This window comes from Nothoprocta perdicaria, unplaced genomic scaffold (genome assembly GCF_003342845.1).
Source record: "Nothoprocta perdicaria isolate Ctin4 unplaced genomic scaffold, notPer1 scaffold_143, whole genome shotgun sequence".
In the NCBI taxonomy this organism is placed as follows: Eukaryota; Metazoa; Chordata; class Aves; order Tinamiformes; family Tinamidae; genus Nothoprocta; species Nothoprocta perdicaria.
This window is the reverse complement of record NW_020454572.1, coordinates 1,984,156-2,000,354: the sequence shown is the minus strand read 5'-3', so window position 1 is coordinate 2,000,354 and position 16,199 is coordinate 1,984,156. Positions and strand designations below refer to the sequence as shown.

General features: G+C 43.8%; 1 protein-coding gene across 1 annotated transcript; it reads left to right on the top strand.

Moving 5' to 3' along the window:
- The first annotated feature begins 646 nt into the window (after positions 1–646).
- CENPT (centromere protein T) lies at positions 647–15,398 on the top strand. Its single transcript, XM_026034362.1, has 13 exons — positions 647–727; positions 1,207–1,333; positions 1,895–1,988; positions 3,641–3,774; positions 4,430–4,463; positions 5,497–5,639; positions 6,124–6,549; positions 8,214–8,381; positions 8,522–8,737; positions 10,616–10,712; positions 12,349–12,516; positions 13,690–13,794; positions 15,116–15,398. Exons 1-13 carry the CDS (start codon positions 647–649, stop codon positions 15,237–15,239), a joined length of 1,917 nt encoding a protein of 638 aa, XP_025890147.1. The 3' UTR covers positions 15,240–15,398.
- Positions 15,399–16,199: the final 801 nt, after the last annotated feature.

The window sequence follows — 16,199 nt, the reverse complement described above, 5'->3', positions numbered from 1 at the left end:
GGTAGCGGCGGGCGGGCGGCGCGGAGGCGGCGGGAGCCCGGCCCGTGGCACGGCGCTGCTGCCGCCGGCCTGGCCGAGCCGCGCCGGGCCTGTCCTCGTCCGGTGTAAGGCGAAAACGGGCTGCTCGCGGCAGGACCTGGAGGCCAGCGTGGGTCTTCACGTTTGTTAGTGTTGAAGGCTGGGGAACGTGCCTCATTCTCCCGCATTTCCCAAGCTGGCAGGAAGGCTGGCTTCGGAAGAGGGTTTGGAAGGTCAAGTACAAGGCCAGGCCCCCTGCGCAGGACCCTACCCAGGCAGGTTTTGGGTATCTCTAAGGACAGAGACCCCAGCACCTTCCTGGGAAACTTTCCAGCATTCAACCACCCTTGTCATAAAGAAGATTTTTTTTTTTCCCCTTAAGATTCAGGAGCTTCCTGTGTTTTGCTTTATGCCAGTTGTCTCTCATCCCATCCCTGAGTGCCACTGGGACAAGTCTGGCCCTGTCAGCTGGTTATACACACCGATAAGATTGCCCCAAACCTTCCCTTTTTTTCCCCAGCTCCTCCAACCTTTCCTCATAAGCAGCAGTCTGTTTTCGTGCTAAGTCCTTTGCGTGTGACACTCTCGCCACATATGGAGGCCTCTCCGCTTCCCTCTGTTGAACTTGATGCGGTGCCCCTGTGCCGGCCAGGCTCCCGAGGCCGCCCTGCTCACCCAGGCCACGCGTGGTCAGCCGCCCGATAAGGGTGTTAGGGCAGAGTCCCGAAACCCTTAATAGCGTTGGAATAAGCAACACCCGCTCTTCTCTCCTCGTGCACCAAGCCAGTCGTCGGATCAGCTGCCCGACAGGGCAGTTACGGCCTGGGGTTTATTTCCTTTATTTCTCCTTTTTGGTTTTTATTTAGGTCAGGGTTGTAAAAGAGAAAAGGACACACTCGGTGCTGGTGAATCCCCGAGGCTTTTATCCATGTTTAGAGCTATTCATCAAAACCTGTCTTGATGGTGTACTGTAATGAATTGTATTCCATCCAAAATTGAACTGATAGCATTCTTACAAAGCAAATATACATGATTTTCTTTGGAAGACTTTCAAAAGTATTGCTTGTTAACTAGCTTAGCTTTTTGTTAGATGGTAGATTTTTGAGTTATTTTTTTTTTAAACCAAAGATTCATTTTTAGTTATGAAGATGAGATGTCGAATTGCATGTCTTCATTTTCTTTCTATAGACTGCATCTGAATCAAAAAAGGAAAGTAATTTTGGTAGAAGCATCTTGCTGAAGCAGAGACCAGCTATTTTGCCTGATCTTGATAATGGCACTCCACGGTTTATGCTCAAAAGAATCATCCAGACCCGTAAGTAAAACATCTTTTTTTTTTTTCTTTCTTCTTTTTTTTTTTCCGGGAAAGTAGAGAAGTACAATACTTCAATAAACTAGAGAAGATTTTCATTTGTAGCTTGGTATTCTTAGCCTGTTGTACAGAGCAGAAATTCAGATGATTTTATGTCCAGCTATATAAAAGAGGAGAGGTCATTGTGGCGACAGCTGCATTCAGGTCATAGGAGACAGCTCTGTTTCAAAGACCAGGTCTTACATTGATGAAAACATGTTCTTGGAAACTCTCTTCACTCAGTTCTTCTTATCCAGTGGAAAAAAACAAGTAATTTTATTGTTGCCTTTAAGATCATGTGTAAGTTAAGAGGCACTCATTGTGGCGAACTCCAGTCCACATCGACTGCACTGTGTGGAATGCTGTGCTATGTGCCTTACATGTGACAGTTTTTCCAGCAGCAGATCCCAGCTTGTTTTCACCAGCTCTCTATTTTCATCCATTAATAAATATAATCTAAGGAAATCAGTGTGTATTTGTTATGTTTTAACGTTCCTGATGGATTGAAATTTGGTTTGTTGGCAGAAGCAAAAGTTTCGCCTCTAGCGCTTGAGGTATCTAAACATGAAGAAACGGAAGAGTCTGCATTAGAACCACCCTCTAAGAGGATTTCCAACACGTAAGAACTTTTTTTTTTTTTTTAAAATCTACTATATAAAGATGCAGTTCCCATAACACTGATGAATTGCAAAGCAGGACTCATATAGTTCTATTTAAATGATCAAACCTGTGTTCTGTCATGCAGGATTTTCGGAAACATATTTCCAGGTTTAAAAATATTTATTTTGTGTGTTATGTTTTAAGGCGTGCTAAGTTTTATACTTAGCCCCTTCTTCCATTTGCAGAATTTAAGTAGGTTTTTTTCCAATGGAAGGGCTGGATACAGCAAGTTTAAGCTTCCTGATGGAAGCCTCCTTTGTTTATTTGTATGACAGAATCCAAAATGATAGTTTCTGGGCTTCTCTAAGGCTACAGGCCGAGGCTTCTGATTTGTCATGTTTTCTTCTTTTTTTGTGGAGTTGCCTGGAGATGATGTGTGCCTGAGCATCAGCTCAGATGCGTTTACTCACGTTTAGCCTTCTGGCTACTAGCCTGGACTGAGTTGGAGCAGCTGGAATACAGCACATGTCCTTCTGCTGACTTAGTTATGAGGTAGAGTAATGCCCACAGTGGTGGTAGGTCTTAACTTGCTCCAGCCACTTCTGTCAGAGCACTTATCTGCTTTTTTGTTCACTGCAAAGTAGAGTAGACTTTTAAGTCATGCAATTTACTTTGTTTTCTCTTTAGATATAAACATTTTGTATTGACAATAAGCAATCTTCAACAAGTCATAAAAATATTAGACTGATTTGTAGGTTTCTCCTTGTTTAATAAAGCAAGAAAGTCTGAAGGTTTTTGGTGTGATAGCTTATTTTAATTTAAATAGGAGCAGTATTATTTCACCTCCTGATGTTGCCCGTATCATTCCTGAAAGTCTTTGAATGTGCTTCTCACCAATCTTTTAACCAAATAGATCAGGCATGTGGTTCTTTGCAGGTTTTTGTATATGTTAGCTCCTTTTGAAGGTTAAGAGAAAATTTGTCTATAGCCATTTAAAACAGACAAAAACCTTCCCCCAGAGCATTCCTTTACTTAGCATGAGCTTTCCTGAGCTTGTGAGTGCACTGCTTTCCCCATCTGTAATATGATATTCCACACGAGCTGCAAAGAACAAGCAATATTTGTTCCCCACTGCTTTACATTTGTTTCTGGTTACAAGCTAGTTAATTCTAATCCTCACATTATGTTAATAACAAATAATGAAATTCAGTTACACTTCTGACTGGTAGAGAATATATTCTTTTTTAAGGGGAAAGGACCCAAAACTTCAACACTTGACAGTTCTTGCTGTGTCGAAGACACCTTTATTGGAGCAAAGGACAGTGTTTCATGATGATGCTTGTCTTGTTTTGTGATGGGGGCTTTTTTCATTCATGCAGTAATGTTTGATAAACGTACTGCAGTGTGCTGTTACGAGAAAGGAGTTGAACTTCTGGAAAGTCTAAAATTTCAATACAGGCTGAAGTGTCACGGGCCTCTTGTTTCAAATACACACTCAGGTTTTCCTTCTGACATGTTCCTGCATTTACTGAGCAAATTACTGCCTGATTCTGTGTTTCTCCTGCAAGGATAGTAATTTCCATTTACTTTTCAGCAACATTGCAGGAATCTCTCCGTGATATCTAGAGTGATAAGTGTTTCCATTGCTAAAAGCTTGATTTATATTGGCAGGATGGAAATGCAGCTACCTGGCTTTGTACCTGAGGATACATCTGTGCCTGCATTCCAGATGACAAGGAAGAAAAAGAAGTTCAGCATCTCGGAATTTGAGAGAGAAGCAGACAAGCGACTTCCTCAGAATCAAAGTAAGGCTCGTTTTGCTCAGCCGCTCAGCATTGCATTTGTTTTAATGGATTCTTTTTATCTGCCACAGTTTAGTTCTTAGTAACATCTCAGCTGGGCTAAAGAAACTTGTGCAAGGGGGATAGCAGAGAAGGTAAAAGCCCTTCCCATCATTTGAGCCAAGCTACAGGCTCTACCCTGATTTTATGTGACTTCTGCTGTATTTTTCCACTTTGATGTTCCTGAGTTAAATTTTTCCCAAATAGAAACAGCAGTCCCAGTATTGCACTCCCTTCCAGAAACTTGAAGACAGAACAACTAGCATACATTTTATGTTTATTATTTGAGGAAAAAGAATTTTTAGAAAAAAATATTGTAATATATTACAATATATTACAAGTAATATGTTGTACACATTTTTTAAGAGAAATAACATCTCTTTAGTAGAGCGTGAGCAAAAGATTGTTGTGATGAGGCCCTAGCATCTTGCTGTTAATGTGGTGAGATTAATACTATGAGAATGAGAACATTTTTCATATTCTCACCAAAATGTCACTTTTGAGGATTGTAGCATAACTCATTCTAAAAAAAAAAAAAACAGAAATTCTGTTGGGTTATTTCTGTAGATCATTGTGCAGGGATTAATTTATTGGTTAACGTGTCACCAACTTTTTTTAGCTCAGTCAGCGTTGGACAACACTTCGTTGGCCAGGTGAGTTTAACCCTGATTGTCTTAATTTCTCTAGAGGTCCCTTCCAACCTCAACCGTTCTGGGACTGATGCTTTTTTCTCCTTTGCATTGCATGTCTAGATTGGTCTGGCTTGTATTGCTACGATTGCTCCTGCCTGTCTGAAGAGATGCCCCCTCCCCTCATTTTACTTCTTTTTTTCTTCCTGTTTCATGTTCCCAACAGTAAATCAGTACACGATATAATTTAAAATATTATCTTTACCTGCTAGTTGACGCATCAGATCACTCAAGTCAGTGCACTAATGAGTCCAGCATTCCTGGACTTAAAATGGTTTTAAAAAGGTGAAGAATTTCCTTCGCTGTGTTGTCCTTGAATTTTCCTAGGGATCCTGGCCATGGTTATCAATTTTTACCTCCTTTCTCACCTCAGACTTTGCTTGTTGTTCTGTGTAGGCTAATCTATAAGGCTGCGTGCAGTTCTTCCTATATTTTAATCCTCCTGAATCCCCTTTTTGACGGGGCTACCAAGTGAGAGAGACAACAGATGGCAGAGCGTGGCTCGTTCCAGTTCTTGACATGTTGTCCCCATCCTGAAAACTTTATAGTCTAATTTGCTGTGAATACTGAGGATATGTCCGTACTAAGCATTTTCTTAGACTTACTCTTAAGGTCTTAAGGCCTTCTCCTTCTCTGACCCCTATCTAGAGGACATCCTCTTTATTATACTCTCTATTAAACATCTGTTTTATTTCTTTCATTATTTAAAGTCTTTAAGATTCCTGAACCTTTTGTCAAATATAATTTTGCAGCCCTTTTTGGGTAGGAAAATGCAAAAACAATTTGATTTCCCATTTATGTGATGTTGGGTGACATAAGCAAGTTAAAAGGAATTGTTTAAAATAGAGTTGCATAAGGTTCATCAAGTTCTTGTGGGAAATATTGGTTAGCTAGGACTTGTGCCCTGTTAGTGGCACTATGTCTGCAGTCTGAGAGTAAAAGGGGAGATTTACTTTGGAGATTTATATCTTCCATCCTCCTCTCCTCTTTTTTACAGGTCTCTTCGCATGTCTCTTGGCTCCTTGATCCCACCAGACACTGTGGAAAAGAGGGGCTTACTCCGGAGGCCAAAAAAACGCAAAGCTATCGACGTGGAAGCTTTTGAAGGTGGAGTGGAACAGAACATGCTGCAGAGAAAAGGTTTCTTCTATGTTGTTACTTCTGTCTTGGGAGGGAGAGTCTTACAGAAGATGATGGCTTAGAAGCAGTTGCCGAAATGTGTCTTGTATGTAGGATTTAGGTTTATCAACATGTTCATAAACATCTAATATAATTTGGGAGGCATTCCAAATTATTAATTTATTGTAATATTATTAGAATTGAGGCTTTACATCCGTACTTGCTTTAACATGCTAATGTGCATTAACGTGTGCTCTATCCAGCTTGGTAATTTGCAGACAAGTATTGTATCCTGTTTGGGATCGCGATCCTAAATATGGGTAGTGGGGAAAGAGTTTGCTAAAGAAAGGGGCTGTTACGGAGGATCAGTGTCTGGGCTGCAGAGGAGGGATTAAATATGAATAGATGACGTAGATTTCACATTATGCAAGCGCTGGTAATTACTGTGTTTACTAGTGGCCTTGAACAGTTTTCACATTGAATTTTTCTAAAACCTCCTAACCAGCCCAGAACTACCTTGTGGACTCTTCAGCAGCATCCATGACTAGAGGAACCGTGCTGACAAGTGACGCAGAGATTGTGCTGAGTAACACAGAGCTCTTCGTTCAGGCTGGTGAAGAAAATCCACACAGACCTTCTACTCTTGAACCACAGCTACCAGATTCGAAAATTTCAGCACAAAACAGCAAGACGGTAGATGCAGTTCCTGAGGAGGCGAAGCTGGTGGGCCTGGAATCCAGTGTGGCCACAGATGGGGGAAGGACCCACCGATATTCTGAGAAAAATCTAATAATTGATTATGAGAGTGTTGACAGAATGACCCCTGTGTCCCCCAAAACATCTGTGAGCCAGGGAGATGGTCATCAAGGTCATTCCCACCAGAGTGAGCTCGTGGAGCTATTCTCTGTACCAGAGGAAGTGGTGGCTGGGGGTGAGTGCTGTGGGTTAGGACTTGGGGGCAGAAGATGGAATCTGCAACTGGTCAGATTGCAGTTGGTCAACTGTGACCAACATTATGTGCTCAGATATTATGGCACACTGTGTAGGCAGAGTTAGGAGGAGCCTAAGGAGGTTACCAACCTAAACCTTTATCCTGTTTAGGTTTTGTATATGTCATGCCTACTCTCCTAACTGCCTTTGGCACCTGAAAACTCCTTTTTTAGGAGGTAGGCACCTCCCTCGTTCCAATGCTTTGTAGTTCCCATGATTTTCCAATTTTCCCTTTGATGTTCAGTGTATCTCCTTTGTGTCCGCTCGCCTGTAACCCCTTGTGCTGTACGTGACAGCATGTCCCTCATTCTGTATAGACTGGGCACCAAGGCATGTGTGTAACCCTGGCATTTTTGGCTCAGTGACATGTCAACTTGCCAGGACAAGGTCTAGCTTAGTGAGTAACTTGGTGCAGTTCTGCGTGGAAAACATACAGTATTTTGCTTGAAGTACAGACAGCTAATACTTCTTTTTCATTCTGTTTTATTATTATTATTATTATTATTATTATTTATTTATGACCATTGTCAGAAGGGCCACAGAAACAAATAATTAAAGAATAAAATAAGGAGAGGTATTCTGGTCGTGAGACCCCTCCGAAGTGTGAAGTTTAAATGAGATATCTCTCTTAAGGCTGAGGAGAATGTCCACAGAATTGTTGAAGTTTTATGAACATCAGTCTAAATTTTGGGGATGGTCAAAAAGGCAAATAGCATGTAAAAATGATGATGAAAGGGAGAGATGGCAAAGCGGACATCACTGTCTACGTTCTAATCTCTCCATCTCGAAATAGATTTAACAGGACTAGAGAAGCTGCAGCAAAACCTGGTTACCAGGAATGATGATTGAATATACGGAGCAGTTTCTGTGCAGCGGCTGCCTAGGGAGGCTGTGGAGTCTCCTTCTTTGGGGATCTTCCAAGCCCACTTGGACGTGACCAGGTGTCCCTGCTGGAGCAGGGGGTTGGATTGGATGATCCCTAGAGGTCCCTTCTAACCCCAACCATTCTGGGATTCTGTGACTATAGAAAATGACTCCTCAGCCTGGAAAAGAGACAATTGATGCAAGAGTGAAATGTAGGAAGTTTAGAAAGAAACAAAAAAACCCTCTTGAACAGCATGGAGAAGGTGATTCAGCAAACAAATCATTCAAACTTTTCCCAGTGCTGGAAATAGAGAGAAGCAAATCACCCTTAAAAGCTGGCAGGTTATACCAAACTATAGGAGGTAAAAATACTCGCAGGAGTCTTAGCACAGACTCTAGATATTACTAGGTATAAAGAAAAAATATATTGATCCTTCCACAAAATCATCCAAAGTGAGAATAGACATATAGATGTGAAATTTTGAAGAGGTCCGATCAGTGATAAGTGAATTTCTTTCCTTCCTAGGAAGTTGACATGAACATTAGATGGATGGTTCTGGAGCAAACAAAAGAAGTTGTGTATTTTTAGGCTTTAATTTTTGGAAGGGGGCAGGAAATACTTGTTTGTAGCTTTTGGTTATTGCTGAGTTTACTTCTGATTAAGTTTCAAAGGTTATTGAATTGTGTGCTGGTAGTTGGTGAGGCTTTTGGAGATGAGATTGATAGAATTTCCTATTTTAGCTCCAGGTGAACACGCAAAGGCTGGATATTCACAACAGTCGGAGAAGAAGCTGACAAAAAAGAGAGAATCACAGGTAACTAAGGCACAGGAAGCCGGAGTCGAGATAGAAATGATCACTTCAGAAGCAGCAGAAGGGAACATTGAACACCTAGACTCTCCCAAAGCTGGTGAGAACAAGCTGGTTATTGAAATCATTGTTGGGAGGGAGCTTTATTAACTCTCCCTGCATTCTGGGGCTTGCGTATTTGAGTCACTTGTTATGGTGATGTGTGGTTTTTTTTTTGTTTTTTTCTGTTTTGGAATCTAGAACCTCAGATTGCCAGAAGTTTTGGAACTGGAAGTCTGAACAGGCATTCTCGTGCTTTTTCCTCTCAATATTTTGAAGAATCTGGGGAAAAATCACTTAAAAAAACCACTGAACAAGCAGGCACGCCACATGACAGGGCTGCCACAGGAGAAGTAGCAGATATAGAAGAAGTGACAACTGATGATGAAGCTGAAATTGAAGAGCGTGAGAGTCGAGGTAAGAAAACTTTTGCTGTGGTTGCAGAAGGCTGATGGAGAAAGTTTCCCTGGTATCTGACAATAAGTCGCAGACTAATACAGACAAACCATTTGATTTAGTATTTAGTCCTTTAGATAGTACAGGTGAACTTGTTGGCTGCTCTTCCTAGAGCCAGTGAGAAGTGCAAGTTTTCTTCTGGCTTGTGTCAGGCGTTCCAGAAACTTTGACAATCTTGTATTTTTTGACATTCTTGTTATACAAGACTTAATGCCTAATGGGTTTATATAGGGACTTAGAGAAATCTGTCCTTACACTGGCTTTTTAATGTCTGAACATAGAACTGCAGAGCCACTTGCATGGTTCTGGAAGGTAATTTAGAGCCCCATGTCTGGTGTGTGCAGTTAACAGATTTTCCTTTCCATTTAACTAAAATAGTATGCTGACTATTAATAGTATAATAGTCCCAGGAAGCTGGGAGGAAGCTGAACTGTTCTTTAGACACTGCTCCATTGCTCAAGAGTATTTATGGTTAGACTGCTTTTTAGAGACCTGAGTGTTCTGCTCCTCATGTATGTGATTGCCTGGAGTGCACATCAGTGGTAACTTTTGGGATGATCTTTCCGTGTACAGTAAATCCTGCAATGAGAAATGTGAAGAAAGGCTTCCTAAAAGAGTCTTTTTGGGATTTGAGGCATTGTGGGGCTATGTAGCTGTGTTGAGAACATCTGTGCGTGTGGGCAGTTCAGACAGAGCGAGGCAACTGGACAGCTACGCTGTTGCCAAGAGAAAAGCTATAGGTGTTTTTAGCTGAGCTGTCTACAGCAGTGTGCCAACATGCTTGTCTTTAGCATAGCTTTTTGTGCAGTGAGGAGGAATCATGGAATCATTATGGTTGGAAAAGACCTTTAAGGTCATTGAGTCACAGTGGGACACAGTGATAAGTAAGTGGGACACGGGGAGATGGTGTCAAAGGCCTAACTGAAGTCTAAGGGGAGCGTGTCCACAGCCTTTCCCTCATGCACTAGGCAGGTCACCTGGTCATAGAGGGAGATGAGGTTTTTTGGGGCAGGACCTGCCCTTCATGAAGCCGCGTTGGCTGGACCTGATCCCTTGGTTGTCACGCACGTGCTGTGTGATCACCCTCGAGATGATCTGCTCCATATCTTTCCCTGATACTGAGGTCAGGCTGACAGGCCTGTAGTTCCCCAAATCCTCCCTCCAGCCCTTCCTGTAGATGGGCATCACATTGACAAGTCTCCAGTTGTTTGGGAGATCTCTGCAGTGCTGACAAGGTGGAACAGTAGGAGTAGCATCTTATCTTACTGGAAAAGGGCAGGAAGGAAGGCAGGAAGAAGAGATGAGGAAGAACGCTCCCTAATCATAAAAGGTGCTTTAGAAACCTCTGAGCATGACTTGCCTATTCCCCTACATCCTATTTCCTCTTCCTGACATGTGTTGATATACTTGGTCAGAAGAGGCTAACACAAGGAAACGTAAGAGTTTTCCCAGTCCTACTTGTGCTGAAAGATTCTTGACCTTTAAATTGTTGGGTTTAACTCTCGGTAGTAATTGAGGGTTCTAGTAGTTGGGCTTCTATAAAGGATCAGTGCCCTGGCTCCTAGAGGGGTTTGCAGGGTTGAAACCAGTACCAAATTGGCTGGATTCCTGGGCTGTACTAAGCCTGCAAAGAAAACTGGCAGGCAGTAAGTCAAACCCTTGTGATTTTTGTTGCTGTGCCTATCAGGAGAATTGGATGCTTACTTAACAGGAGGGCAATGAGGTGTTCTCAGCCCTCTGGGAAGGCAGGTTGGAGCTTCCTGGCAGCCTTAGCTGCTGTGGGTATCAGCAACTCTGAAAATATCCCTTCTTCAAGTCGTTGATGCTTTCCCTCCTTAGATATTTCAATGAAGACACCTGCATTCATCCGTGCTGCAGCTTACAAGCCACTTTCCTTGCCATCAACTCCACCTCCTGCCGAATCTGACACTCCCAAGTGAGTATAAGCAACTATCAGCCATAGCCCGATGCAAGTGTGTCTGGAGAGGTGCAGTCACCGGGCGGGGAGCTGAGAGAGAAGTTCTTCTGGTGTCTTCTAATGCAGGGAGGCCAGCTCCGTGGGTTGTGTTGCACTTCATCAGCTAGGGAGTAAGGGGTCCTGACATGTGGCTTTAGCAGCTGAATAGAAATCATGATATATCGAGAGAATTTTGGTCTTTCAGAGCAAATTTGAGGCCTTGTGCCTTCCCAGCGGATCATTTAATCTTGTGCTGAAGGCCAGGACTTTTCCTGCATTGGTAAGATGGCCCGGAGCCATAAGCTCTGGTATGGCATAGATAGACCCTTGCAGAGCAGGGTTACAGCTTCTCTCATCGCATAAAATGGCATCATTTGTTTTGCCCTTGGAAACCTAAAATTGTAAAGGAGCTGCTTCGGAGCATAAGATGAAGATAGTCAGGAGCAGAAAGTAAATTCCTTTGCATGACTCCAAGTTAAATTGAAGCTTGTTGCTAACCCAGAAGTTTGATGAAGCCCATAACAGTGGTCCTAGGGAACAGAAGAAGCTTGGTTGTTTGTTTTTTTATTTTTTCTTATTGAATCAATAAAGAATCAAACTGAATTCTTGTACCATATACTGTTGTGAACAAAGATGAGCGATGCTTTTAGAGGTGCTGGATGATTGTTCTTACCCAAGATGATAGAATGTCCTTCTGTCATAGAAGAAGGAGCCGTGATGATACCTTGCTGAAGTCGAATTGCACTGTAACTGAATAAATATTGATTTGCTCTGGCATTTTGCACTGGGATGTGGGTGTTTTTTTTGCATATAGGGAGGGTATGGATGCTAATTCTTCTGTACAGAATGCTAGTCTTCACTGGCAAAAGACAATATATTTGGATGCACATTCTTTATATAAACCTGTGAATGTTAATAGCCTCTGACTTTCAAGCTAATAGACTTAAGGCTTTCAAGCAGCAATGAGAAAACAGATGTTCATAATAATAGGCTGGATTACAGGAAGGGGTTGGCCAGAAAGTGTTTGGTTTGTTTGTACTTTGTGTAATTTACAGTGGCTCTGGGTTGGCCTGCTTGTTTCCTGAGAGGACATTATTTAGGTTAAAAACCCAAGCAATATTCTGATTTACAAAGTGGAGCAATAACTATATGAGAACCGTGGGGATCCACTGTGCTGCAGAATAATCTCTTTCTTTTCATAGAAGAGAAGAAGTTGCTATGATTAACTCTACTGGAGTAGCACAGTCATACTTTGCATTTAAAAACACTAAACTTTCTACAGTGGCTGACCTTCAATTTTGCCCCATTCTTGTGAAGCAAACACTCATGAATAATCATTCTTGAGTGGGTGAACTAAGGCACAGAAGCTGTGACCAAAATCACTTAAATCATGACAGCCTTTGTCTCACCGCTCTCCTGCTTCATCTCTGGGGCTGATCTTTCATTTGCCTCTGAGGTTCTGCCAGAAAAATATTGTAGCTAGTCCAGAGAGAATCTAATGATGGGTTTTGTACATGCTAGCCTGAACCTCAGCATCTCTTTTCTGTTGTTTTGCACTTGTCTACTGCGTGGAAGTGGGAATATCATTTCATTTCTGCTTTTCTTTTTTTTTTAGGATTATTCCCCTGCAGCCCTTGTGGGCTAAGCCAGTTCCCAAGAAGTCAGGGGCATCACAGAGGAAAAAGCGCGAGCCTGAACTAGCAAGCAGTTTGATAAAGAAGATATTTAGCCATTACGTGAAAATGCCAGTGACCAGAGAGGCATTCGGGATTGTCCAAAAATGGTGAGCAGATGTTCCTCCTTTCCCCTTTCTTGACTTCTTCTTCTTTCTTTCTTTCTTGAAACAACAGGTGAACTTTTTGGCACATCTGCTGGCCAGTGGCTGGCCCTCCCTCAGCCCTTTCCTACCTCAGCTGGGGAGAAAGCAGGAGGAAAGGCCATTAGAAAGGGGACAGAAATTGCTGGGAGCTCTTAGTCACTCTCTGGGTGACCAGCACCGCCTTGCAGAAGCTTCTGTTTTTTGTCCAAACTGATAGAAATGGCCCTACTCACTATTCCACCTTGCTAAGGTCATTAGCACTCTCAGTGAGCGGGATGGCACTGGAAAATAGCAGTGTGCTCCAGTGGCCAAGGAGGCCAGTGGGCTCCTGGCTGCATCAGGAGGATGCAGGGCAGGGAGGGGATCCTGCCCCTCTGCTCCACTCCGGGGAGGCCAAACCTGGAGCGTTGGGGGCAGCTCTGGGCTCCCCAGGACAGGTGAGTTGGGCCTGTCCAGCCTGGAGAAGAGAAGGCTGAGAGGGGATCTGATCAACGTGTACAAGAACCTGCAGGGGGAATGCAGGGAGGAAGGGGCCAGGCTCTTCTGGGTGGTGGCCGGTGCCAGGACAAGGGGCAGTGGGTGCCAGCTGCAGCGCAGGCAGCTCCGTGTGCCCGTGAGGAAGAACTTGTTTGGTGGGAGGGTGCCCGAGCCCTGGCCCGGGCTGCCCAGGGAGGCTGCGGAGGCTCCTGCTCTGGGGATGTGCCAACGCGCCGGGCTGGGAGCGGGTGCCCCGTGCTCTGGGTGTCCCTGCTGGAGCAGGGGCTGGGCTGGGGGATCCCTGGAAGTGCCTTCCAGCCTCAGCCATCCTGGGATTTTGTGAAAACGGGGTGTATTATAATAGTATAATCCTCTGTCTTCATTTGTCACTTGTGGTAACCTCTATTCTGTTTGCATGCCTGTGAATCTGCAGGCAGGTTTTGACTTTTGAATGTGCATCTCCTTTAGAGATATCAGCATATTCAGCGTCCCCAGGGGTGTAAGGAAGCCAGGCTGAGAAGCCATCCCTTTTCCTGCCGTCCCTGGCCGCCGTGTCATGCTGCCCACGGCTGCAGTGCAGGGCAGCCCGTGCAAGTGGCACTCGCCTGGTTTCACACGCTCCACAGCCTCATTTTATTTTCTTCCTCCCTTCTCCTGCAGCTGTGAGCGGTACTTTAAGCAGCTGAGCAATGATCTGGAGGCTTACAGCCAGCACGCAGGGAGGAAGACCGTGGAGGTGGCTGACCTGGAGCTGCTCATGAGAAGGTAAAGGAAGCCCCTCAAGGACTCGTCCTGCTGTTAGATGATATACTGATATCCCTGGAAGACTGGGGGTCTGAGTGTGCCCTGGCTGCCTTTCCACAGTTAACTGGGATATCTTGTGAGTTTACATGGCACAGCCTGGACCCTGTCCCACAACGGGCATTCATGGACTTGAGGTTTTATGCTCCAATATAAAGGGAATGGAGGGGCAAGAGGAGGCTGGTGGTGGGGGATGAGTGTAAAGGAAGAGTTTGAGAAGGAGGGAGGAGGAGGTGGAGGTGTGCGAAGATGGAGTGTTTATGGCTGCGAAATAAGCGGGGTAGGTAGACAAAGCAGGTGTGGGTATGGACTGCACAGTTTGCCGCCCTGAGGGATCTCTTCACTAAGAGCACGTGCAACTGGAACAGTGTCAGCATTTGCTGTCTGCTTTGGTGACTTACTCTGCTGCAAAAGATTCCACTGTGCTGCCTCTGCCAAATGTAATACCTAAGCTTCAAAGTGCCCTGCGGAGCGGGGAAGTCTGACAGGCCAAGCCCAGCTTCTGGGAACAACTGCGTCCCCCTTCCTGGTGCCACCCCGAGGCCCCCATGGCGGGGCAGGGCAGCCTGTGTGAACTGTCCTCAGAGCCTCGTCGGGGCCACTGTCCTTGGTCCTTGCCCTCGCCGTCTCGCGACTGGCTTTACTTCATCCCGTGACTAGATACAAGGGGTTTGCTCCTTGTTTAGGAAATCCTGTGTACAGGGCTGAGAGGCTTCTCACCCTTCATTTACAGCCATCCAAGTTGTTAGGCCTGCTCCCTTCTGGAAGAGTTTCTAATGCATCATTAAAGAAATCGGAGGGATTTGGGAGGGCATATCTGGGCCTGTGCAGATGGAGCTCTTCCCACTTTGTGATTAATCTGTTGCTCTCCTTAGATTTTGATTTTTCTATCTGAGTGTTGGAATTAGTATGGACAGGCTGAGATGTGTGATGGGGTAACTTGCCGGGCTTGGGGGCTCTGTGCCTTTGTTATTTCACTGCCTTATCCAGGGATCAGGCATTATTGTCCATGAACAAGAACAGTATTTCATTTCCTTCCATAAGGAAAACATGGAATAAGACAGCTTTTTTTTTTTCTTTCTTCTATAATACCAGGAGATTTTTTTTTTTTTTTTTTTTTTTTTTTTTTTTTGAGGTCAGTCCTGTCACAGGCAGGAACAACATTCAGATATTCAAGGCAAAAATGTCACTGCAAACAAACTTAAAGAATCTTTAATATAAAACTAAGTTTGAGGGAAACTTTGCTAACGATTTCGTGTTCTTCTTTCCTCTTTTTTGCACAAAGACAAGGGCTGGTGACAGACAAGATGCCATTACATGTGCTGATAGAGCGTCATCTTCCTCTGGAATACAGGAAACTACTGATTCCAGTTGCTGTAAGTGGCAATAAAATAATTCCATGCAAGTGAGCCCATCACTATGGCAGTGATGATGCCCATGGATGGAAACACTGCCTGCTCGTGGAGACTGGCTTTACGTTTCTCCATATAACTGGTCAGTAGGATGCTTTTCCACAGAATACTAATGGGACAATAAGCTACTACTAGAGATGCCCATGAGTTGATTCAAATTCTGTTCTAACTATCATGCCAGCCTACTGGATCTCACTGTTACTATACATAATTTGATTATCATTTATTTTTGTGTATGTTACTTATGAGTATTTGGACAGTTTAATTGAATAAAATTTGATATGTATTCTGCACGATGACGCTGTTTACTTCAGTAAGCTGAAAGATTCTGTGTGTCTGCCTCTTGCATTGTTCAAAATGTTCCTAATAGACTGTATTGATGCTCTTCATACTGACTAGGTACTTCAAAGGAGAAAGGTTGTGTGCTGTCCTGTGAAAGGGGTAAGATCCTCTTGTTGCAGCTTATGTATTTATCTAGCACTTCTGAACCCGGGCCTTGCCCCCTGTGCAAATCTGCTCTAGTCTGCTGCATCAGGAGATGGTCATAATTAGCTGATGACAACAGTTATTTATTGATGTCAATTGGAACTGGAAAATACATATAAAGAAAGTCGTGGAGAATTAGCAAGCGGTAATTTCAGACCCTTGGAGTAAGGCAGCTGTTCTGTTTCATGTGTGGTAGATAGTGGAGTGGTAAAGACCAAGACAGGTTTACTGTCTGCTACTGGCAGTAAGGAATTCTTGTAGCAATGGAAAGTACCAACTGTCTGAAGATCTTAAGTAGTTAACCCAACACAGTATTTTCTTAATCACTGACTCCCTTCTGGATCAGAAATGATGGCACTCCGACCCTCCAAGTTTAACCTGAAATTGTGTATTCCCAAAAATGTAGCTGGAAAATTATGAATGTGGTCGGGCAGTGTCCTCGAGAAGGACGGCAGTGCCGGACACTGCTCC